Source organism: Cyprinodon tularosa, unplaced genomic scaffold (assembly GCF_016077235.1).
Source record: "Cyprinodon tularosa strain WSP-4 unplaced genomic scaffold, ASM1607723v1 ctg15, whole genome shotgun sequence".
Classification (NCBI taxonomy): Eukaryota; Metazoa; Chordata; class Actinopteri; order Cyprinodontiformes; family Cyprinodontidae; genus Cyprinodon; species Cyprinodon tularosa.
In genome coordinates, this window is record NW_024038331.1 from 171,470 (window position 1) to 198,535 (window position 27,066).

Genomic DNA, 27,066 nt, shown 5'->3' on the forward strand with positions numbered 1-27,066 from the left:
AAGATTTTAAATATTAATGCCTTGCCTGTGACTTAACATCACATTCGGGAAATAGGAAATGTTTCCAACCAGACAAAACATTTTCAATTAATATAAAAACAATTCAGAAATTTTTTTTTTATTTATTTATTTATTTTTTTTAAAGTTCAGAGATTTTGGAGTTTGGAGTGTTTAACAAAATGAAATCAGAAAGAGAGAAACAGCAAAGCGAACCTACAACAGATATTTACCTTAAATTCCAGAGAAGAATGGACAAATGTCTCCTCAGTTACAAGAAATTGAAGGAATAATATGGATCGAATTGGCCCCCATGTTATCTTTAATAAATATGAACTAGTGGTTATCTTTTCAAAATAAATAACTTTTTTATTCAAAATCATGATATACAACTAGGGTGGAAACAATTAATTGGATTGTTCGTTATGAATCGATTATATAAATAATTGTCAACTAATTTAGTAATTAATCGTAAACTGGAGTATAGAGACTATAGAACCTGCTTTTAGCTGACATAGCAAAAAACAGAGAAGTAATTCTACCAAAAGTGTAAAAAAAAAATATACAAAAACTTTGCATTTATGATGTTAATTAAATATTTTTCGTCTGTCAATACGCTCTATCCAGAACCACGGATAAGTTTAGTTTCACTTGATTTAATTTCATAAAGTCTTCCTTAAGGAAGCTTTTGCTATCCAATTATTAATTGTTTAATAGGAAAAATAATCAACAGACTAATTGATTTGCAAAATAATCGCTAGTTATTAATTGCTATGCAGCCCTACGTAAGACAGTGTTACTCTTTGAACATTTGCTAAGTTTGAACATTTAAAGACTTTATGTAAGAAAAACAGCAATTTTATTCTCTTTGTACACAAGTTTTAAACTTTTCCAGATAGAAGTTAGAATACCCAGACACACACACACATATATATAGATAGATAGATATCAGAAGCAAGTGAATTTAAATATTTAGCTGCATCCATAAACCTATTTTAGTGTGAGATTAACAGATTTTCCCCTATATAAACATAGTGTTAATCTGATACTATAATAGGTTTATGGATGCGACTAAATTTTTTTCTGAGTGAAAATCAATTACTTCTGAATGCTTCGTTATTTAAATCTATTTGAATTTGACCAAACAGAAGGTGCAAAATGTTCATTAACGAAAACGATTCCTTTAATATTCTAATTTAGCATAAACTCAGCAATTTCTGAACATTTTAAAAGCAGCAACTCACCATACATGAAGTAAAGTCTTCTGGTGTCTCTTTGCTGAGGAACCACCTACCAAAACTTCCTAAAGGACCCCATGCTTTAAAACATACAGAGTGAGGTCCCCTGAGTCCCTGCAGGGTTTCCTTATTAAAGAGGTTACACAAGACAGTGATCTGCTATCAAAACCTTTACTGTCCTCCTCTTCCGATATCATTACAAGAAAAATGAGCAGCCTACAAATTAGCTCCTGCACTCAAGAGATACACGGATGCATGATACACACGCATGCACTCACACCTCACGACCTCCCCCCAGGTGTAAAGCCTTTATTAATACTTAAACAGGAATTGAATAACGGTCTACACAGTTCACGAGTGGATCAAACACCCCCTCGCTTTTCTTCTCCAGTGCGGAGACCTTCGTGTGTCACTGGTTGGTTTCCCACCATCCTAACCCTGGCACCCAATTTTTTTTTTTTTACAAGTAAGGAAATTGAAAGAACGGAAATAGAAAAGTGAGAAAAAGATAAGGCAATGACTTATTTGGAAGCAGCAGAACTGGAGCCAGAAAGAGGGGAGCATGGAGAGCAATGTCCAGACCTTTGGAGCCAGAGAAACAGGAGATGCATTAGCAATTAAATTGCAGAGCCAGATGCTGCACCAGGGTGGAAATTGACCCTGCTGCTTTAAAATGGAGATTGTTGCATTGAGGCTGCCTGGTGGCAGGAACAGTGTGGAGTATAAAGTGTGGCACAGCATGGTAAAGTGATCCCACTCTATATGTAATTAGACCAGGAGGACTGCAGCCAAACTAAAGTCCAGGAAGGTGGGAGAAGAAAAACAGGACTTTCTTTCTTTTTAGAGCTAAATCTGTCATCAGGTTATCAAAGATAAATAAGGGAAAAAATGCTAATTCCTCATACTAAGGAAGACTATTTTTTTTTTTTGGATACCTTAAATTTGTGGAAGGAAAAAGTCATGTTTAACCTTCATCCTTTATAATTCTCTGTGACCTTCTGGTCTCTACTGCTGGACCAAATACTGATGGCCAGTGACCTTAAAGTTACAAGCAGAAAATATTTATTATCTGCCTGCTTTTGTTAAGCTGACCTGGGTATCTTAATAGGATTAAGATCTGGAGTTTGCTGTCAAAAAATACATTGGCACATCCTGACGAACTTAATAATCTCTTTTATCTTGCTATAGGGTGTTTTTATTCATCAGGTGTCCTTCTAGACTTTTCAGTCCCTAACTCAATTCATGGCTTTGTTCTTGAGAAAAATGAGTAAATCTTTTCCATTTGCAGAGAAGCACATTGGATCAGAACCTTTTACTGCTGACAAGACAGCACTCACCTTTATCTTTTGCTTCAAAAATGCATGTATTGTGCTGAGAATGGTAAATATGTGAGGCTTTTTTAACAGCATGTACAAATGAAACACGGACTGCGTATTGAGCGACTAAAATGTATAAAGATGAACTTAACTCTAACTGGGGAAAAAATTATTTAAAACTATTTCTGTCAAAAAACAGACTAAAACAAAACTATGATATGCAGACAAAGCTGCAATGTGGAAAATAACTTGGAAATAAAAAGAAATTTTCAAAGATTCATACCTTCCTGCAGCCTACGCTGGGAAAGCTCTGTTCCGGTGGCAACATCATTATTGAACAGACCTCAGGAGAAGACTGCCATGTTTTTTAATGGAATCAAAGATACGGAATGCTCAACAGAAAGATCTGGAAAGCATATTTCAGTAGCAATACTACTGGCGTATTGCTTACAGTGCAAATCAATTATATATATATTTTTTATGACCATTTCACATGTAACTGTATGTTCACTGGATGTCTGGCTTTCAAAAATATTTGACTTGTGTAATATTGTCTTATGGAGCCTTTAGATCTCTGGTCTCTTATCGCTTCAGCTTTTAATAGATTTAATGGAAGGTTGGTCAGTAACTAAGCCCCAATATATTTCATATGTAGATTGGAAGCACAAATGAAAATGCTATTGTGCATCTCCTCTCAGTACAATGAAATTTAGAGTTTTTTTGTTTTTTTTTTGCCATTTACAGACTTCTAAAAACTTGGTATAGTAAATATAAGGCTTCAGATTTCAGAGCAGGGCAAAAGCTGTAATCTAAAGATAAAAAAAGGCAGAAACAGTTTCAAGTTCTATTTTCATCTTAATTCAAATCAGCACATCTTGTATTTAACTAATAAGTTGTTTAGCATCAAACAATCAATACCTATAACCGTTCATTATAAACCGATGATTTACTTTAGAACAGTAATTTAATTAACTTAATATCTCAACATTTAAAAACTCAACTGCAGCCAATACCGTTCAGAAATGAATGGAGCAATAACAGATGTTATCCAGATGAATCTTTATCATCCATGTTATAAATTTGCAACTCAGGAAGAATAAAAGTGCTTCAGCAGAAGCAAACTTGAGTTTGGTCAAGAAGACTTCCAACTAAAATATTTCTTTATCCCACAATTTAACAGTTGAAATGATGAAGGCACACTATCTTAGAAAGTGTAAACAAAGATTTGGCATTACAATTTCTTTCACTCCTTCACCAACTTTATTCCCTAACAGTTTTTTTTTAAATCTTTTGAACCTTCAAACAATAAGAGATTAAAATGTTTAAATCTAACACTGTAACTAAAATGATTTACTAGATTTTGTTTCAGTCAATACTGATCTTCTAAAGAACCATAAAGTGCATCTCAAGATGACCGAGACATAAAAAAACAAAATAAAAAACAGCACACTAAATGGATGCGCTTTAGATAACGCCAGTTGGGAAATGATCAATAGTTAGTAAATCAAACCCTTTGCTCCCAAATTAGAACAACCGTGGGGACTAAAAGTAAAAAAAAAAAATTTAAAACTATAACTTTTATAAGATTTCAAACAAACTTTTAAAAAAAATCAGTGAGAGCTCTCAGAAAAGTAAGTATTTCAAGGCACATTTCAGTTCTTATGGCACCTTCACTTACTTTTAAAATATTATTAATTAGCAGTTATTTAGTTTTAAACCTCATTAGATGAGCAAGATTTAACTAGAAAAAGTTGGAGCGGCAAAAACACAGCAGTAAAACATTGGATAAAATATTTAAATAAAAAGACTTAGAGTGATTTATGGTCCAAAAGAGAAGAAAGAAAACAAGAAAAGCAACAAAATTGTTGCCACAATAACAGTAGTGATAACCATGAAATCAATTTGTTTAGTTACAGCAAAATTAGGTCAAGTTTGGAGCATGGCTTGCAGGGTGATAACTAACTGTGGGAGAAGCCTCCATAACTGCAGACTCCTGCAAACATTTGAAAACAGCTATAATCAGAAAGATTGGGAAAAAATGTATACTAGGAAAGTTATTCTGCTGCTTTCAGGCAAATCTGGTGTAATGCCTCACTGTTCCTAATTTAGTGTAATCCACAGAGAGGACAGTGATCCACTCTGAACTAACCATGTTTTTAAAATTAAAGTAAATATGAATGTGTTGCCTATTGCTTGTTCTATGGCGTCCAGATGAGGGCCCCACAGCCACCCTGTCCCTCTCCATCTATTCAATCAGTCCGTCTTCCTGTGGTTGTTGTTCAAGACGTAGTGACCGTTCTGCATGTGGCCATTCTTTGGCCTCTTTTTTTGCCCCCTGTCTTCGTCATCTGACTCCGTCTCCTCTTTATCGCTCCTCTCGTCCTCTACGATGTCCTGCCACAGACAAAAAAGCAGAAGAAACTTGTATTTTGGTTGGCTGAGGGGACTTCGATAAGCTGCTTCATGAAGAGACTTCAAAACTCCTGATCTTTTCAAGAGATTTTTAGGCCATAGCATCGGACTTCGATGATTTATCGGGATTTTATGAAAGCCCAACACAAAGTAACCCCTATAAGTGGAAGGAGTGTATTTCACATTCATCCCCACTGATCTGATGCTCTGTCAATCTCCCTTTTCACTGCAGTTAAAGTTGCATGTCCAACTTTGCGCATCCACAGACTGCTGGAAGCTTAGCAGGCCGTTAGAAACCCCCAGGATTTACCTATTTTAGCTCCATCCATTTTCCCTATTAACCATGACAAGACTTCCTGTCTCTCCAGTACAAAAGCTCCCGAAAGCATGATGCTGCCACCACGTTTCATCAAGGTGTTTAGTGTTTTTAAAATTTTAGCCATAATTGTTCACATTTGCTTTTACCCTGCAACAGGTTCTAACTACCATACACCCCTTAGCAGATTTTCATACCTGAATAATTTATCCCTGAAAACAGAGATAAATGGTCCCCTCATTTGAAGCTTTAGAAGTCTTTTTCAAGATTTTTTTAGTTGAATTTTCCCAACAGTATGACCTTAAATGAACTAATACTGTGGTTTTAGATCTTTTTTTGCCATTACCATGGAAACAATGTTTTTATTTTACATTATGTTTCCACAAATAACATCCTGTAGAGGAATATCCATGTATTTTATGTTTTTTCTCATTTCAAAATCTAAAAAGAAAAATTATTGGCAACAGATTTCCTATGTCAGATATTGAAGGAAAATAATAAGCTATGGTTCAACAAAAGCTTGAGTAAAATTTTCAGGTTTTAACCAGTTTTATTTGGCTGGACTCGGTGCAAAAACTTTTCTTCGGATTTTTAAAGGTTGCAGATCCCTGATAAAGTTGGACAACCCCATCTTGGTAGACTTTCCATACTCTTGCCTTGCTTGGATGAAGGATTGAAAATACTAGGATGGACTGGATTTTATCTGAGGGCTTTAGAGGGAAGGGTGTTACATTTCCAGCTTTTTATTTGTGAAAAAATATGTTCATAACCCCAATCCCTTTTTATTCCAGGTTATTTGTATCTATCATTTTGGTCTTTTGCAGGAAATAAATCCAAATAAAGCAAATTTCTAATACTGTAGCATGACATGACAGAATTGGAAAAGCCTAGTTATCAGTGGTTCAGCCTTTTCCCATACTTTGAGAGAAACAACTTTTTTTCCCTTACATTTCCTGGTAGGAATTTGACGACCATGCGTAGGATGAGTCCAGTCCAGAAGATGTGCAATATCAACAGCACCACCAGCAGTCCGTTGAAGAAGTAGAAGCCAAAGAAGGTGGAGTAGAGGGTCAGCGGGTACACGCATGTCGCATGTATGATCCTGGCCAGAGGACAAAGGGAGAACAAAGGGTCCACTCAGAGTCGGCATCAGTTATCCTCTAAAGCCCATTGAGAGGAGCCAGGAGTTTAAACAAAGGATTGGTTGTTTGAAGAGGAAAATCAGGAAAGAGTTGAGCAAATCTCTTCCCCTCAGAAAAAAAAGGATTGTTGCATATTTTAGGCAGACATTGCAGCCTTTTTTTTTACAGAATGATGAATGTAAAAACACTCAGTACAACAATAATAATCCTTTTTAAAATAATATCTCAATGATTCGCTCCTGTCTGCCTGTCTCTTTTGAACAGCTGCTATTATGACAGAGACAGAATTAGAACCCAGGAATGAGAAAACTTGCACATGTTTTTTCTGGAGGCTGGATGTTTAAGACAGATTACATAGAAGGGGCATCACCACTCAGGCTGGAACAGTAAATCAAACGCTAACATTAATGACACCCCAAACAATTAATCTACTCAATATTTAGAAGATTCCTGACAACAGCTAACATGTCTTTAAAAATGAGTACTCCGAGTACTAATTTTTTTTTTTTTTTTTTACATTTTAATCAGCATTTAGCACATCAGATAAAATTAATCTGCTAGAAATATGCGTAGCTAAAAAATGAAAAAAAAAAAAAAACACTGTAAAACTTTTAAAGATGTTTAGTTCCTGGTTAGTCATGTCTATCAGCTTCAGTTATTATTATCTTGTTATATAACTTGGATTTATTTTAGTGCAAAAAAAAACAAAAAAAACAACAACAATTAAATAACTCTGGGATAAACGGGCAACTTCTTAATAGAGGAAAAATCATTTAAAGGTAAAAAATATCGACTTAAGTTTCTAAAAATCCAATATGGCAAAAAAAAAAAAAAAAACAACAACACAAAGATAAGGTTTCCATAAATAAAACAATAATCTCCTTAACTGCCATTTACTCCTATTAAGCATAACAAAGAGTTCTTTTTCTGAGAGTGATGCATCATGGTACAAGACATTATTCTGTTTTACCAGAAAGGGAAGATGATGAGTCGGGTGATGATGAAAACTATAGCAAACACGGTGAAGATGAAGTTGCAGGTTTTCTTCCAGCCTGCATAGTTAAACATTTTGGCCGACTAGAAAGAAAGCAGAAGAAAGGAGACATCAATGTAATATCTAATTATTTCTAACTCTAGAGGGCAGACAAACTCTGTACACACACCTGGGCTCCTCAAGTTAACCATTAGGTTATATTAATATATAAAATATCAGAAATAAGGATAGGGAGCTCCAACAATTTACAGTGCTTCCTGACTTTAAAATAAAGAAAAAGATTGTTCTATTGCCGTAATGCTGCTAAGTTATCTTACAGTATAAGATGCATAAAAACAAGCATAAATGGCCCTCCTTAAATTAGATAATTTGCATGGTTTTTTTACAGCCATGGATTGCTCCTTCTGTTGGCTACATTGGATATATAGATTAATAAAGCTTTTGCATCACTGCTGCACTGATTGCCAAACAGATACCTGTTACTTTATTTACAAATAAAGGACAAATTTATTTCCTCTCAGAACATATAACAAGATATAACTTTTGTGTTCATGTATTTCAGTTTAATCCCAATTTAAATGAAATGGAATTAAATGTGGTTTATAGAGCTGACTTACTAAAAAAAAAAAAAAAAAAAAAAAAAAAAAAAACACACAGATGAGACCAAGATGGAAGTTTTGTACAGTAAAACGTCATTCCCAAAGTAAGTCATAATAGGGAATTTCTGGGTAAACTCTCAGTCAGTCGGGTGGAAGTGATGTGATGTGTGATGCTATATATATATATATAGAGAGAGAGAGAGAGAGAAAGAGAGAGAGAGTGTTTTTTTGCAGCACACATGTCATACCTCCATGAGATAGTCCGAGGCGTCGTGCACCAACATGATCAAAGTCCCAGCTCGGATGTAGTTGACCAGCCAGGAGAAGCTGATGAGGAGGATGGTCGCTACATGGTGAACTATTTGTTCTTTGAAATCCTTGACAGGAAGAGTTGGATGATGTTAAAATCCCAAACAACCCCCAGTCTGGTCACTTATTGATCAAGCTGTCAACATTGCTCACTAAAACTGTTCTAGGTCCTGTTTTTACTAATGATTTACTCTGCACAAAGTGCACAAAGCAGAGCCCACACCTAGAAAATGATGCCTTATTTTAAAAAATCATGCTAAGACAGAGGATTTCACTGGGAATGAATACACAAATCCTCAAACTTAAGTAGGATTTCAACACGTTGGGAGTCCTGCTAAACCTTACCCTACTTTCTGCTAAACCATGTGCTGGTTTATTAGATTTATCACTTCCACTGTTTTGAGGTTTGGAGCTTTACCATTAAACCTCCTTCACATATTAACCCAACATGAAACTCATGAGGAGAGCTGGAGATCTGGTTTATACTGAGTTCAAAAAGCTGACAGCTTCAGTCAGTAGAACATCTCAGGACTTAAAGTGGAAATCAACACCCAAATCTCAAAATTCTGTCCCAAAACAAGAGATCATTTTCCAGGCACTTAGTAAATGATCTCTTTAGAAGGAGGGGTTTTAAGGGGAGTTCATAACACAAGACTATTTAGAACCAATGAAACTTTACTTACCTTTCGTTTGACATCTGATGCTACGCTGAAAATCAGCGACAAATAGAAGCCCAGTTCAATCATGTAGTACCAGTACTGGGAAGTCAAGAGTGGCTGGAAGGAAATAAAGAAGAAAAAGGGGATATTATCCATTGTTCAGTAAATCAAAGAAAAGAATACCAAACTACTGGATAAAAATAAGATTTCATATATTCTCATTAGGAATGAATTATTACCATTTTAGGGAAGTTTTCCCACACCAATTTAACATCATGGAACCATGGTTTCTAACAGGAGGGAGACAGAAAAGAGGCCAGCTGAGAGTAAATGCATTTGAACAAAAAGGAGCTAATGAATACAAAATCTACTGATTTTACCCTTCTTTAAAAAAAGAAGGATGTTCAAGCAACACATTTAAACTGCTGAGATAATTTTTCTAGTTTAAATCATTTAAGATCCACTATGCTTGTGTTTAACAGGGTATATAAAGGAATGATTAACTCTAATTTAATGATTTTTAATGCTCTTTTAATGCTCTTAGAAATAATGTTTATGCCATCAACAAATACCCATGACTCTCATATATACACGGCAAATTCCTTCATCTTTTCCGCCGGCAGGCTGCAATTCCTCAATTTCCAGCCACTTTTGTTGAAATTAGCATTTTCCCCATTCTCTAGCCTTTTCTCTGCAGCGAGCTTCTTTTCCGAACATACGGCTTTACGATCTTACGAGCTTTTTTTCTAAATTAAGCCTTTTAAATGCCAAAATCATCACATTTAATGAATTTTAATGCCAAATCAGGCCTTAATTTCAAAAATTATTATTTAATGACTTTTAATGATTTAGGGGGCAGAGTTGCATTGCTGTATGCTTCATATAGGCAGAGAAAACTGGTAATTTCTGGACCTTTCGCTGACATCCCAGTGAAAAAAAATTTAGAAAAGGCTTTATTTCCAAGCAGTTTTTATAGAAAAGATAAAACCGTTCCAAACTAAAGACAGAGTAAGACAAGAAATATTAAATAAAAAAAAAATAAGTTCACAGATAGACACTAGGTGGTGCTAATGCACCTGCCCTTTATCCCTCCAGACAAAAAAGTGCTCTCCTGCTCCACATGTAGCTCCGCCTCCATAGAGCCTTGCTATTTCTGTTTATCTGGGACTGCCAAAAGTGACCTAAAAATATGCACAATTTTCAGAAAATAACTGTGTTTGCACTTAAGAAGAAAATAAGATGATCTGTCAGTGGAATGACAGTGATTAACCATAACATTATACTACAGGTATTACATATTTTGCACTTGAAATAAGATAATAGATTTGTTTGTTTTTTTATTTTCTAAATGTAAATCCTAGTTCATCTGCAGATTGTCATTTATATCCAATAAACTTAAAGATATTCGGGAATTCTGGGCTTTATATTAATGGATCTGAAATTGTTATCTATTTAAGTGAGACCCATGTGGCATTGCTACTTATGGACTCTGGAAGATCATTAAAACGTCAGCATCAGATGTTGTTTGGCTTTTGGCTGCTCCATGGGACGAATAAAGTGTGATTTTTCCAACCTGAACACCTGCCCCCAAATTGTCTGTGCATGACACTGCTACAACTTCTTAAAAGCATAGTTTACCTTGTGCTGAAAACAAAGTCTAGTCTAGTCTGATATGACAGAGAATTCGAAAGAAGTTCCATTTATTATCTAGTGCTATTTATTTATACCTATCCAGAGTCAGTGAAAAAAAAAACACAAAACCCTTTACATAACAGTTCCATTTCTTGCGTTTTTAATTATCTGAAAGGCTAGGCTATTTTTGACATGCTCCCCTTTCAATATACATTTTTTTCATTTCATTTCACTGCCTTTTTTTAAAAATCACTAAAACATTCATAACTCTAAGGTTGAAATCATTTTTCAGTTCAGCTGCATGACAAGATAACTTTGTTCTCTCTTTATCAAAATCTCTGTGGGTGAACTACTTACATCAATAAGGACTCCCATGCCAGCAAAAAAAGCAAGGAGGTAAAATGTAAACCTCCAACTGTAAGAAAAGACACAATTATCTCACAACGTAGAAAAAGCCATGCTACTAACCCTCACAGAACAAAACATTAAAGGCATATATAATCAGTGTTCAAACCAGGGTCAAAACTAGATTTAGACTTGGACAAACTTTATTGTCAATGTTAAACAGTGAATGAGCAGCTTACAGCAGTGAAATGAACATTACCATTTACAGTGCAGCAGTAAGCACAATGTAAACAGTGTAGGAGAAAAGGAGAACCAGTTTAAAGACATGGTGCAAAAGGCATTGATGTGGAAGGTTCAGAGCAGTGCAAAATAAATAAATATGCTGCAAAATGCAGTAGAAGAGTTTTACTAATAGAAGCTGTACTTTAGCTGTTCTCAAATGGGTGCTGAGGATCAATAAATGACCAGATCTGTGATCAAAGGACCCAATAATATTTTAGTTTTCCTCCTCAAATTGGCTACATAAAAATGTAGCAAATTAATTCTGTAATGAGCAATCAGAGTGGATAAAGAAAGCCTTCCCTTTAACAGCTGATTTGGTGTTTTATGCTCGGCAGATGTCACTTTTTTCCTTTTTTCTGCAACAGCTTTTGTGAAATGTTCTCTCTCTTTCAGTGGGTGGGGTCCGATATAAAAGTGGAGCCTCTCCTGATGAAATGATCATGTGTGCTGTGTAAAACCAGTGAACGTGGTGCAATTAAAACTTTAATGTGCGGCCTAGAACGTCTTAAACCAGAGCTTTACAAGAACGGCCTTCATAAATCACTGTTATTGTTTTACCGAGGCAGCAATTGGAGGGAGTTTAGAGCTGCACGGTTCTGTGGTCTATGAGAACAGACTTCCTCATCATGTGTTGCTTCAGGATTTGCCTGCTGTTATGTTGTCAGGCTTTCAAGAAATCTTTCGTTTGAACACATTGTGGCCTCCAGGAAAATCATCTCTGAACTGAAACTATGTGGTTCGTGAGAAACAAAAGGAAATGTGGGATCAATGAAAGAAATGAACGGATTTAGATGTAAAACTACCTTGCTTCCTGAAACTTCTTGAGCTTGCTGGGTCGATCTTGATTTCTCCGCCGCCTGAACCACCTCTGGACCTGTCGCACTGAACAACCTGTCTGTTTACTTAAAATCTCTATTGAGCTCTAGGAGGAAGTGAAACAGAAGGGCAAAAAATAAATCCATGGCTGCAACACGAAGAAAATAATTGACAGAGGACCGAATGCTGTAGGCCAAACATGTAGATGAGTGGATGGATGGATGGATTCAATTCAAAAACAAAGCATTTCGAGCATTGGAATAAAATTAAAGGTGCAATGACATGTTTTAAACATGCATGAAGTGTCAGTGTTTGCATTGGGAGTACCTGTGTGGGATGCCTTGATATGCTGCAGAAATGAGACTCCAAGATGGGATTTGGAGAAGCACAGACGCGATGGTTGTCTCTCACCCCCAGCAGAGATGCTAAAGGAAGCGCTATACTCCTAAAAAGCAGAGGGGGTACACCTGGTGGTTCATGTCTCATTAAATTGTCCAGAGAAACCAACAAAATAAAACCTGGAGATGCAGACTATAGAGGAAGATGACTCACCTCTCAAATATCTGCCTTATGACGACGAAGCACAGAGCGACAGGAAGTACCGCCCAGAGGTCCTGAGTTTTAGGGAACACTTTGCCATCGTGATCCTTAAGGTCATCCCAGCCGTAACCTTCTGGGAACCAGATCCAGTCAGCCCATATCAGCTCACTTAACCGAGATAGCATCCTAAAGACAAAACAAAAAGAGACGTGTGCAACTTGAGAAAAGAAAACCAAGATATCAAAAATGGAACATTTGGTAGCTTTGATTTGCCAACAGATAGGTTAACAGCTACAAACTCAAACATGAGAATAGGCTAAGATGTGAGACTAGGGGAACTGACAGCGCCTGCATAGGCTGGTTAACCACAACCTTTTTGAGCTGAAAGGAAATAAAATAAGATGAATTTGTTTAATGACATAAGCAGAGTGACTCTACCAGGAATGGAGCTCCTGCACATGGAGGGTCTTAGATGGAGAGATTCCCCAACAAGTCAGCAACAAATTGAAGAAAAAAGTTTGATCATAAAAAAAAATAAATAAGTGTCCCTCCACCCACATAAAAATGTGTTTTATTTCATGTGAAATGTGTCTAATTTTATGGATGACTGAAACTAGAGAAGGAAATTACACAACTGTTAGAGGATGTGGTTACAAGGAGTTGAGCAAAATACAAGAAAATTCTATGTTAATTCAACTTCTTAATTACAGTAATCTCTTAATTAGACAAAAGTTAAACCGAGACTGCTTCATTAAATGATTTCATGCAAACAGAAATTGAAATAATTTTAACCATAAGAAGAACTTTTGACCTTTTATATGGTTGGTGCAGCTTTTTTCTGAATACTAAGAATCTTCACAAATTTAAATGGCGCAAAGTAAAATTTTATGACTTTTTTTCCATCCATCCATCCTTCCATCCATCCATCCATCCATCCATCCATCCATCCATCCATCCATCCATCCATCCATCCATCCATCCATCCATCCATCCATCCATCCATCAGGGTCGTGTTGGGGCCGGTGCCTATCTCCTGCAATCTATGGGTGGGGTACTCCCTGGACAGGTCGCCAGTCTGTCACAGGGCAAGTGAATAAAGCTTTTTGTATATATTTACATTAGCCACTGAGGGACAATATTGCATAAGTCCAAGGGTGGTAAACATAGAAAAGTACTCTGGCTAAGCCAAATACCACCTCCCATCGAAGTACTGAAAATAATGAGGAAAAATCCAAGATCCTTTGTGACAAAGTAGAAAAAAGTTTTTTTATTCAATTTCAAAAGAGATAAGATTGGAATAGCTCTCAGAATATCGTGCAAAATTCCTCAACCATATCTAGTCATCGCTTTACCGCAAGGCAGCGCAGTTATATTGGGTCAGTCAGGCTCTGTTAAATAGCTGCATCCATTGTGACCATCTAGCTTTCTGGTAGCACTGCAAGCAGAAGGCACACAAGTCTGTTCATGTCTGCTCATCATGCCTGGTGCTGGAATTCTATTTAGGCTTAAAAAGGACTAAAAACCATCAGGATGGATGCTTGTTGTTTATTACCCTATTTGATCATTATGAAATGCTTTTCAGTCATTTTATATAAACATATAAGGTGATTCTCTCCTTCCTCCTAAACATGTCTGAGTCTACCTTTCACCACTGATCTACTCTACTAAATCTCCAGTTTAATAAGTAACCACCTTCACCAACTAGTAAAGGTCTTTATTTCCTTTTCACCTTTTTATGCAACAGAAGTTACTGTATACTAACCGTGTTTATATTATACCAACAAAAATGATTCATGGTTTGCAAACTTTTACACAGATATAAAAAATGAAATGTTTGGTGAGCAATTAAAAGAATCTCACATAAAACCAGTTGCCTTCATAAGTTACCTAATTAGTAACCAGGGTCAACCTCTTAGTAATTTAATCAGTATAAAAGCAGCTTTCCTGTGAAGGCCTTAGAGGCTTTAAAGCGAACATCAGGGGACACACGGCATCGCGAAGGCCGATGCACTCAGAGGTAGCTCAGGGTGGTGGATGTAGAGAAGACTGGAGCAGGGTGAAGTTATGAAACAATATCTAAGGTTATTTCTTCATTTTGTTTGATATGATATAGCTTTAAAGCAGATAAAAACAAAGTAAAAGCCTCAAAAGACTACCAAGAATGTCACAACAGACCCCTTTACAAACTTATATTTATTTTATGGTTATAAAAACTCATCCTGTACAAAACTTTAGAAGTATTTGCGTTAATAAAAACAGATAAAACAATGCAAAACCTAGTATGTCAGACAGTTACAAATACTGCACTCACAGATTGTATTGCATACTGAAATATCAGCAAAATATGATAATTACTAAAGAAAACTTTAATGTGAGATATATTGAATTGTTGAACTATTATAATGCAATCTATATTGGTGCCTCCTAGTTGTCGATCAACTTCAAAAGTTGCTTCAAAATGCTGTTGCCTGTTTTTTAACCACCATTCCCAGACAACGGCACATCCTCCCAGTCTTTATTTTCCTCTAAAAGCTTCTAGTTTATTTTAGGATTGATTTAAAAATGTTGCCATTTGTATTTAATAAGGATGCACGATATAATCGGCCCCCTATCGGTATCGGCCTGTATCGGCCTTAAAACTGAATATCGGACATCGGCCACCCCACCGATATTTAACCCGATATTTGATCAGCTTCTGAGTTGCTAAAGTCTTAAAAAAAAAAAAAAATACTACTTCTTCTTCCTCAAAAACTTATTTTTTACAAAATAAAAACTTCTAAAGACGAAGGAAAAAATATTGATACATTAAAATATCACAATATCTTGATATGCTGATATATTGCCATTTAAAAACACCATATCAATCTCTTATACTAATGAAATATTGCTATATGTCATCGTTATGCTACAAAATACCCAGAAAACTCACGAAATTTTGCCATATTTTTATATGTTGATATATTGACGCGGTATCGATCTATATTACTAACAAAATCTCACAAGAATTTGCAAAATGTCACGAGAGTTTGTAACAGAACGATGAAATTTCACGAGATTTTGAAAGTAAAATAGATGGATACCGCGTTTTTAAAAATCTATTTGATATCAGCATATGAAAATATATTTGAGTATATTATTTTTCAAAGTGTCAGAAATGGATAACAGAACTGCTATTTTCAATGACTACTTATTTTTGTCCAGCTTTAATATCAGTATCGATATCGGTTATCGGCTACATGAGTTTTAAAATATCGGCATATCGGATATCGGCCAAAATTCCAATATCGTGCATCCCTAGTATTTAAAGCTCTCAGTGCTCTTTCTCTTCTATACCTGTCTAAACCGTTGGCATTTAGACCTTACTAGGGCCTTAAGGTCAACAAACCATCTAAAGGTGGGCCCATTATCTGGAACAAATGGCTCCCTAACATTCGTACCTGATTTTATCATAAGGTATTCTCAACTGATTTTAGCATTTTTTAGACCAGGCTTAAATCCTACTTACTCAGACCTGCTTTTAACATTCTGTAACACGTTGTCCTATTTTCTTTCATTCCTTTTGTACTTTATTGTTTTCTTTTTTTCCCCCATTCCACTTTCTACTGTGTATAATTTACTAACAGCACTTTGGCCCCTTCACGTGTTATAAAGGGCTTTATGAAGAGAATTTGGAGGATATTTGATTGATTTGCCTTTAATGAAAAAAGAAAAAAAAAAGAGCAGTTTAGAAAAGCACTTCAGTGGCATTATTCTTATATTCTGTGCTTTGCACCAAATCAACAAAACAAGAGACTTCATAATGTTATAGCACCTAAATCAGTCTCAATATCCCCAGAACAAAAGAAACTAATCTTCAGAATTGGCAAATTGCGCTGCTTATGTTGTAAACCTTCGGATTAAAATTGATCACATGCTCTTAGGCCAGAGCAATGTTGGAAAAAATGAAAAACAAGAACCTTGAAAGAAAGCCACTAACCAAGGCCAAGTCGTTGTTTTTATGTGCTTTCATTTTTGCATTATGTAAAACTTTCATTTGAATTTGAGCGGCCCTATAAAATCTTTCCTCGGTATGAGTTTGCTCTCTGGTCTGAGCACACAGACAGCTGATGGGCTACTCCTTAAACTAGGGTGATATCAGCTGACTCTCTGGCAACACCTCAGTGACAGAGAAAACTTTTACAACACCAAATCAGCAGGTTTTTTAGTGGTGGATGATTATGTAACAACCTTTGTCCCGAAGTTCTGCTCTTTTAAAGTTAACCTCTGCAGTTAAACAACCTGCTTCCTGCATAATAAGGTATTTTCTCAAAGAGCTCATGGATTTGTTGAAGTAACCTGCTCAGGTCCTGCTCAGACAGTCTGTCACCTCTTTCTAAAGAACAACTAATGCCCTCTCTGTATTGTACTAAATTAGGTCAATAGATTCAGGTTTGCAGTCAGTCCTTGAGTTTATTCAGCAATTTGAATGAAGCTAAAGAGGTAACTTCTGTCCAATGGGGGAACTCCAAACATTCCCTGAGGCCAAAAAATTGTCAAAACAGGTTTTTTGGTTCTCAAATGCAAAATACACTCTTCCTTTTTTGGCTGATCTAAGGCGAAAAGCTTTATGACTGGCAGAAGGCCCATAATTATCAGACAACAACTAAAATAGGAAAGTGAAGGATTCAAACATAACCTCTGCATCAGTTATAGACATTAGCATCCTCTCCAGCAATGAATACAACATCTGAAAACTAGGGCTGGGCAATTAATTAAATTTGCAGTATAATCACAATTTAGAAAAATGCAATTTTCAAATCGCAGAGGCCCTCAGTTTTTAGTAACAATACATTTAACAAGAGCAAGACACTACATTTCTCACTCCAGCCCATTAGGAGACAGTAAAATTATTAAAGTGGGTATGCTGTCGCACAGAATGGCACAGAGAGTTGCAGGGAGCACCCAGATCTATGCATTATAGCAGAAGTAATAACTTTTTCATGCAAATGTTACTGTAAAGTCCTGCAACACTGGACTCTGGACAAGCTGGCTTTTAAGGTCATGAAAAAACTGAAACCCTGGAGTAAAACATCGACATGCTTGTGCTTTGTCCAAAGGAAAACCACAATAAAATTGCAACATTGTTTCAAAAATAATTGCTATTTTTATTTTTTTGTCAAAATCATTCAGCCCTACTGAAAGGTAAGTTGCGCTTTATTTGAATAACTAAACTCTGTGCAAACTGAATCATAACTATTCTTAAGACAAGTGGGCAAAAAGGTTTCTGCATGTGCTAATAGATCTTTAGATTACCTTACACAATAATTGACACTATTCCAGAAGATGGAGCACAGGCTAACGTGTCACACAAGGTTTAAATAATTAAATATAAAGGATAAAAATATAAAAAAATGAAAATATTAAAACAACAAATGCATCTAAAATATTTAGGGTTCCAAAGAAACTGCATCTGCTGAGGATGTTATACGCACCGATATGAAAAGGCTGACCATTATGTCAGAGAAATGGTATTTATCCATAGTTCATATACTTTCTTAGTCTTAATAGTACAAAAAAACAACTACCACATCATAAATATCTCCTCTGTTTAAGCTATCACCCCACAATGCTATGCTGCAGTTGCAGCTGCAGCTGCATTGCTGTCACATGCTCAAACTTATCCAACATCAGATCGGGACATCTCTAAAAATGACACTGCTGATTTTGCAACAAACACAACACACCATATCTTGAGGTGTTTTTTCCCCCACCAGCACTTAATAAACATTTAATTAAGTAAAATAATTTATTTTAAAGCTTTTTAACCCATCTTTATCAGCAGTGACAATAGATTTTCCTTTCCTAAGACACATGAGAGCTCCCAGTTTGATGACTCCTGTAATGAAATCTATTATTAGAAAAATAGGAGAAAACCTGCTGCACTAAGTGTGAACAAAATGAATAAGCGACAATATGAGCAGCATCCCGACATGTTAAAACAGACTTCACAAGATCTAGATAGCCCCAGAACGCTCCACATGATCACTTTAACATTACGTAACTCTGCTATTTTGGCAAGAAAGTGCAGCTCACAAAACAAACCACAGCTCAATTCTTCTGATATGTTGAGATACTCCTCAGCACTGCTGTGTAAACATGAAACTATCCTTCATTTCTTTGCACTTTGCTTCTTAGAACAATAGGTGGGCAGAGTACAAAAGATGTACAAAACACAAAAAGTTATACTTAAATAAAAGTACCACTACTTCATCATATTTATTCTCAAGTTGATGTAAATAGCCCTTAAAAAGTGACTCTTAGAGTAAAAAAGTATTTTGTAAGAAGGCTACTCTATTACTACTACACATGATCATACCAACTGATTTAATCTTTAACAAAATTATGTAAAATTGGACCAAATATTAAGTGATATGCAAATTCTGGTGTTTCAAAGAATAAGATAAAAAAAATAAAAATATGAGATACATTTCTTGCAGAATAAGAAATGATGATAGAATGAACACTACTCAATATATATTTTTTGAGTTATAAAATCAATTGTTACAGTATGTAAGTATAGGTTAAATTACAACATACTGTTTGCACTGTATTTTTACTCAACCTCCAAATGACACGTCAGATTCAGCAGATAGAAAATAACATTTAACTAATAAGCACTAATAAACATTAAGTGTATCTCTGATTGGTGTATATCTTTTTTTTTAAAACAAGCTTATTTTTATTAATTGAAGTTACTCAAGTAAGAGTAGCAATACTTTATCATAATATTACTCAAGTAAAATGCTGTAAAACTATTCCTTAAAGCACTTTTTTTTTTAAAGATTACGGTACTTAAGTAAATGTAACCAAGTAAATGCAAGTAGTTACCACCCACCTTGGCTAAGAACCAAGCTTTATTGTCTTTACTGTCTTTTTGAATACCTGTTTTATTTTCAGCGTCGCCCTATGGGGTTATCTTACGTCATACTATGGAGTAAGATAACTGACCCCATACTATGGGGTAAGATAAGCTAATAGTATGGAGTAAGACAACAATTATCTTCAGTAAGATTATTGAAAAAGCTGTGTTTCAACAGATAGAACCCTGCATAACAATGACCCGCTGCTTCAATGTCTTTCAGCTAGGCTTATATGCTCAACACAGTACAGAGACTGCCCTTGTCAAGGTTACATCATTATCAGTGCAGACTGTGGAAGAACCACAGTGCTGGTATTATTGGACCTTAGTGCAGCATTTGAGACTGTTATTCTCTCCATTTTATTAGGCTGTACTTTCTGGTAGAACACTGGGTTGGTTTCGATCCTACTCGAAAGACAGTGGCTGTGTCTGAACGTTCGCCCTAACCCCTAAATCACTATTAGAGCAGGGACTATATAGTGGACTTTATAGTGAACTCAGTTATCTTGCCACTACTTTGCACTCCAAGTTCGTCACATGACTCAGGCTCCCTCAACGGTGCCATCTTTGTTCTCTCTCACCCCCAAAACAAAACCCATGATGCTTTGCGAGGAGTGCTCTCGCAAAGCATGCTGGAATAAATCTGCTCATCTAGTGACCATGGTTACACACTACTTTTCAAGATGCATTGTGGGATATTTTGAGACCACTACTCTTTCATCCACTAGACATTCTGACACTCATATAAAATGGCATAACTTTTTTATGTGTCAGTAGTAAACTTTAAATAATAAAGTTGTGAGAATAAAGTTGTAATATTATGGAAATAAAGTTGTAACATTACAAGAATAAAGTTTTAATATTACATGTTAAAGTCCTAATATTACAAGAATAAAGTTGTATTTTATGACAACCCTTACAAGAAGCACTTTCTTCCATAAAATGAGGAATGTCGAGCATCATTTGAAGTTATATTTTGGCATCAGTTTAACAAATAAGGAAATCTTATAACACACCAGAATCAATTGGGCATGATGTCTAAGTGGGATCAGGTTGCTGATTGGTGGTGCTGGTCGGCCGTCATATACTGGTCGGAGCTCCAAGCTTTCTTTCTGAAACGTGTTGTGGTATGATGACTTCATACTCATAATTTTTCTACTTTATTCTCATAATATTTCGACTTTATTTTTCTCATGTTACAACTTTAGTCTCATAATATTATGACTTCATTCTCATAATATTACAACTTTATTCTCATAAAGTTTTGACTTTATTCTCATATTACAACATTATTATTGTAATATTCTGACTTTATTCTTGTAATATTACTTTATTCTAGTAATATTACGACTTTATTCTCATAACATTACAACTTTATTTTCGTAATATTAAGACTTTGTTCTCATAATATTATGACCTTATTCTCTTAATATCACTTTATTCACGTATTATTACTTTATTCTCGTAATATTATGACTGTTTTCGTAATATTACAACTTTATTTTTGTAGTATTATGACTTTATTCTTTGAACATTACGACTTAATTCTTGTAACATTACGACTTTATTCTCATAACATTACGAACTGTATTCTAATAATATTACAACTTTATTTCCGTAAGATTAAAACTTTATTCTCATATTACGACCTAATTCTTGTAATATAACTTTATTCTCATTTTATTACGTTATTATTATTGTAAAATTATTACTTTATTTTCGTATTAATACTACTTTATTTTCATAATATTATGACTTTATTCTCGTAATATTATTACTTTATTCAAGTAATATTACTTTATTCTAGTAATATTACGACTGTTTTCGTAATATTACGACTTTATTTGTGTAACATTACGACTTTATTCTTGTAATATTGCGACTTAATTCCCGTAATATTACCACTTAATTCTTGTAACATTACCACTTTATTCTAATAATATTACGACTTTAATTTCGTAAGATTAAAGGAATAGTACACCCAAAACATGATTAGCCTTCATTTTCTACTCACCCCCATGCTGAACAACACTCTGGAGTACTTTTTTGATATCTCAAATGCATCTGGAGATCTGGGAGGCTTCTTGCTGTCTGCTGACATTCAAATAATGGAGGTCTATGGTGACCGAGACAGAAAGGTCCATAAAAGTCCACAAAAAACGTGTCAATATTCCTCCATACTGCTCGTCCAATGTATTCCTGAGTGGGTAGCATCCAGAATTTACTCAAAACGAAGTCATTTAGAATGTTTTTAGAGCATAAACAGTAGTGTATAGGATTTCCTGAAAGCGCGCACATGCGCGCTCACGACGCTACGGAAGCCAGCAGACCAAACCAGGTGAAAGTGCGCATTCAGCGTCTGCTCTGCCAATAATGCAAGTGTAGAAGAAGAAATGTGCTGTTTACCTCTGCAAAGAAAGAAACAACGAAAGAAAAATGTCTGAGGACTTCAGTGTTGAGGAACAGCGTGAGTTCTTTGCCGAGCTGAATGCGCTGGTTTGGTCTGCCGGCTTCCGTAGACTCGTTAGCGCGCATGTGCGCGCTTTCAGGAAATCCTATACACTACTGTTTATGCTCTAAAAACATTCTAAATGACTTCGTTTCGAGTAAATTCTGGATGCTACCCACTCAGGACACTTGGAATACATTGGACGAGCAGTATGGAGGAATATTGACACGTTTTTTGTGGACTTTTATGGATCTTTCTGTCTCGGTCACCATAGACCTCCATTATTTGAATGTCAGCAGACAGCAAGAAGCCTCCCAGATCTCCAGATGCATTTGAGATATCAAAAAAGTACTCCAGAGTGTTGTTCAGCATTGGGGTGAGTAGAAAATTAAGGCTAATCATGTTTTGGGTGTACTATTCCTTTAAGACTTTATTCTCATATTACGACCTAATTCTTGTAATATCACTTTATTCTCGTATTATTACGTTATAAATAATATTATGACTTTATTTTCATAATATTACGACTTTATTCTCGTAACATTATGACTTTATTCGTTTAATGTCATTTTATTCTCATAATACTACGACTTTATTTTTTGTAATATTACGACTTTATTCTCGTAACAATGTGACTTTATTCTCGTACTATTACGACTTTATTCTTGAAATACAAAATAAATAAATAAAAACTCTAGCCTGGCCCTAATACTCTGTCCTACTTTGAAGCGTTGCAGCACAAGAAAAAGGAAAAATAATAATTTGGAGAGAAACTATCAGGTTATGAAATGTTGATGGCACACACACTTCTCGTTCTAGTTTGATGATTAAACAAATTAAACAGAGGTATGAAACAGAATTATATTCAAAATACCCAACCTTGACCTATTTAATCCCATTTACACTAAAACGGTCCAAGTAATGCAAAAGAAAAGATAAGGAAGTGTGAAAAGATGCCAGCCATGTGGAATGAGCTGGAACCTGCAGCCCTGAGGTGAAGGGAGCGGCAGCAGGCGGACTGCATCCGGGATATATAGCGGAACACTCTGATGGTGCCTTCAGAAAGTTTAACATCAGTTCAAATAAACCGCAATGTCCACACAAAACTTCCCCCTGCTCATATACTTCATTTAAATGAATGTTTAAAAACAAACAAGTTAAGGTTGCAACACTTCCTAGCCTAACGTCATAAAAGCTGTAGAAAAACTGAGAGGCAGGAATCGACCTGAAACTAAGCTCCATTATAGACTAAATAAACGGATTTCCATGAATCTAGATCTTTTTGGACCGTCTGAAAAGTCCCCACAGCCGCTCCTCTAAGATCGCAGACAGACGGCGCTAAAACCAGGCCTGTTAGCTGAACTTTAGATGAGCAACGCCTTCCAACGGTTAGTTTCTCTGATGGAGAGAATCGGCGAAGTTCGCAGCTGAAAAATGTCCTAAAAATAAAGCCCTCCGGTAAATACACTTTTATTTTACACTTAAAAACAGCTCCACGAACTGAACGGACTCTATCTTAAAGCATGAAGCTGCATGGAGAGCAGCTTTCCCCTAAATGCAGATGCTACAGTATGTAACGGTGCAGCCACTCACCTCTCACCGCGTGCAGACAGGTACTGTGGGCTGACAGCGATCGTCGGCTGCCACCGCTGCTCTGTTCCTGCTTCTTCTTCTGCTCCTCCTCGTCCTCGGTCTGTCGCCGCTGGGAGGATTTCATAAATATTTCGCTATTAAAAGAGGCTCTCATTAACACATTGTCCATCAGATGAATGAATCCGTTCAGTTTCTTCCTAAGTTTGGTGGTAATTTCTTCCACAAAATCTTTAACCGTGTCGTGATTTAATTAAGATATAAAGAGTTAGTTGTTTACTCTTTTCTCCCCTTAATCTGAATAAATATCTCCTACCGCTGCGGATCAGCCGGAGAGTCCCAGTCACATAGTGGATTTTTATGGTTAGTTATGTTAGACGACGATAGTAAGAAGGCAGGCTATTTAAAGTTACGTCCGGGTATGAGGGGTGATCCGTGCCGCACTGATTCTCTTTAAAGTTGTGTTATTAAAGGTACAGTGCAGGGCAACTGGAAGTACTTAACAACATGGGGTGCTGTGAAAAGTTGTTTTTGGGAAATATACCTATAATAATACAATAAAAAGTAAATAAGTAAATAGACTGAGATTCACTACTTTATTTTCATATGCACTTCAGTGCATGTAACCAGGGTCTGTAATACAGACATAATCAGTTCTCAGGTGAATAAATGTTCTATTAATTCAAGCCGACAAAAGGTTCAATGTGTACAGTGTAATAAATGTTAAAAAGAGATTCAGTGTGTGAACTTCTATTCTGCACAGTGTTATATAAATAAAATAGAGAAAAAGAGAAGCTGTGTGTGAAGAATTTTTATTTTGAACAATGTGATATTAATGTTTAAAAAAAAGCAGTGTGTGGAGAAGTTCTATAATTTACAGCATTGACTTAAATGACAAAAATGACTAAAATTTGACTAAGACTAAAATTGATTTTCATTATTTAGACTAAGACTAAAACTAAATCGGGAAGGCAATGACTAAATATGACTAAATAAGACTAAAATTGATTTTTGTCATTGTGACTAAGACTAAATTAAAGAAAGCTGACGAAATTAACACTGCAAACAATAGGAAATTAATAATATATTATACTATTTAAACAGCATTGAACAGTTCTCCATCACACAAAGAACCCAAGATAAAAATAACCCTCCAAAGTACTATGGTTATGTTAAACTGCATGAAAAGATATGAAAGTGCGCAGCAGCACCATGCTCTTACTTTGAGCTACAGGCAGGGTGCCCTGGTTACACGTGTCCAAATGTTCAGGTGCGCTCTGAGGTCATGGAGATAAAGTCTCTCATGAGCGGACAAATCCAATGCGTTTCTGTGTCATATTTCCTTCTAGTTTCTGTCATTAAACTATGTAAATGTACTAGTCTGCTGCCACAAACGGGATGCTACTCTCTGGCTTGCTTGACGATGCCATGACAACACAATTTCCATGAACTTGTGTTAATTAGGCCTCAAAATAATTTAATTAAAATCCAATTAAACCTTATAGTAAAATAAAAAAGGCAAAATCATCTCCAAAATATTCATAAGAAATGTATAAATTGTGCAAAGTGTTTTTAATGCTGCAGAACCACCAATTCCTGCAGCCATGGCACAGTGTGTAATAATTACATGGATTTACTGACATAAATGTAATATATTATCTATATATATACTATTTATTATCACCTATGACCTGAAAGTCTCTGTCTTTATGTCTGCCTTGCCTTAGAAACTGCTATTTAAAACTACATAGGAGTGGGTTTGCATTTGTGAAGACAGACATCTTTGCATTACAGCAGCACAGAGCTGCCAAACTAGTGCCTGCATAGATTGCCATTACGCTTGAATGGGACTGCTACAAGTTAGGCCTGTATACAATCCTACACAGACTAATAAAGTACTATTTATACGATTATTTATTTAAACCACTTACACTGGCCAAGACCTGCAACCGCCGGTATTTATTAAGCTAATTGGTTTTAAGCTGCACTTTTTTTCTGAGTGGACTTGCATCTTTTTCCTTTGGTCCATTTTTGGTTTTGATCAGAGTGCACAAAACAGGGGGACAAATCAACTAGACAACAGGGGTAAGCTGAGACTGCGTTCCTGAGCTCAGGCAGAAGCAGCGGGAAATCAGTGTGAGAACAGCAGCTCAGAGATTTTCTCCTCTCCGAATGTTCACTGCAGTCTGCACTCCACTAGAGGTCGCTGACATTGTCCATCCATCCATCCATTTTCTGTCATGGTTATCCTTTGTGAGGGTCGCGAGGGGTGCTGGTACCTGTTTCCAGCTGTCTACGGGCAAGAGGCGGGGTACACCCTGGATGGGTCACCAGTTCATCGCAGGTTAACACAGAGATAAACAGGACAAACAACCATTCACACGCACACTCACACCTAGGGAGAATTTAGAGTCTGCTTTTGGACTGTGGGAGGAAGCTGGAGTACCCGGAGAGAGCCCATGCATGCCCAGGGAGAACATGAAAACTGGGAATCTTCTGTGCACTTAAATATATTGAATTCTGATTTGTCTCCAAAAGCACCACCTCTAACCCCAGAGTTCCACCAAACCCGCAGTGGATCCTCTACTGTGAGAGTAACTTGTTTAGTTTAGCCATGTTGAATGTCTGTACCTGTGACATAGACATTTACCAGCACTGACTGTTTTAACCAACAGGGAAATCCAACTGCACTAGCCGCCCTTCAGCCACTTTGGCAGCACAAGATAAAATAAGTGCCGCTAAAAACCCTAGTGCATCCATATGGGGGAAGCATCCTAAAGGCAGATGATGAATTTTATCGGAATGTACCATCTTAAATGACTATTAACAAAAGTAGGGGGTAAAATATGCAAAACAGCCCTATAATTTCCTCACTGTAGTACCTTGAGTTCTAAATTTTTCACTTCAATTATTTGACATATAGTTTGTCATTTTTATACATTGATTTAGATTACTAATGATAACGGCTATAAAATGATTATGCAACTACAGCTTTTTTCTGCTGTTTTTCACAGCCTCAGAAGTTGTAGCTTTTACTTTGTGGCACAAATAACCCCTCATACCTGAGCATGTCAAAGAAGGCCAAGGCATGTTTAGACTCATGAGAAAAAAACCCTGGAGGTGTGTGGCAGACTCAGCACATACCTAAGCTGTGGTTACAGACACCTCACACATTTTTGTTTTCTCCTTGTCTAGCTGAATATTTCAATCAGTAATAGCAGTAATTCCTTTTATCTCAAAATCCTGAACATCTTCCTTCTTCTGTAAAGGAGTCTCCATAATGATGTATTGAAAATGTGTATGTTTAGTTTTCATTTCAGGGTACATATTACCACCCGCAATTACCCTTTTGGTCCTACAGGGGGCACCAGAGCTCTCCAAAGAAAAATACTTCATCCAAATTCTTAAAAAACACTGTTGTTAATTAATGTTTTGAGATCGAAACAAATACATTTCAACAGCATTATTTTCTAAATTGTACTTTATTTTTTTCTTTTAAAGACATATGTTTTTCAAACAGCAATTGTAGAGA

At 36.0% G+C, this 27,066-nt stretch overlaps 1 protein-coding gene across 1 annotated transcript; it reads right to left on the bottom strand.

The window, feature by feature from the left end:
- Positions 1–3,593: 3,593 nt before the first annotated feature.
- Positions 3,594–23,990, bottom strand: cers2a (ceramide synthase 2a). Its single transcript, XM_038279278.1, has 12 exons — positions 23,851–23,990; positions 23,538–23,646; positions 12,610–12,783; positions 12,385–12,502; positions 12,045–12,163; positions 10,972–11,029; positions 9,222–9,272; positions 9,007–9,099; positions 8,263–8,391; positions 7,392–7,498; positions 6,228–6,381; positions 3,594–4,945 (listed from the first exon to the last, which is right to left on the bottom strand). The coding sequence occupies exons 3-12, from the start codon at positions 12,780–12,782 to the stop codon at positions 4,805–4,807; spliced, it is 1,143 nt and encodes a 380-aa protein (XP_038135206.1). The 5' UTR covers position 12,783; positions 23,538–23,646; positions 23,851–23,990; the 3' UTR covers positions 3,594–4,804.
- Between the last annotated feature and the right edge of the window lie 3,076 nt (positions 23,991–27,066).

Coding starts and splice junctions, on each gene's coding strand:
- cers2a (XM_038279278.1), bottom strand. CDS start 12,782: ATGCTATCTCGGTTAAGTGAGCTGATATGGGCTGACTGGATCTGGTTC. Junction 12,503..12,609: donor ATAAGGCAGATATTTGAGAG/GTGAGTCATCTT, acceptor TCTGCTTTTTAG/GAGTATAGCGCTTCCTTTAG. Junction 11,030..12,044: donor AAGAAGTTTCAGGAAGCAAG/GTAGTTTTACAT, acceptor CTTTTCTTACAG/TTGGAGGTTTACATTTTACC.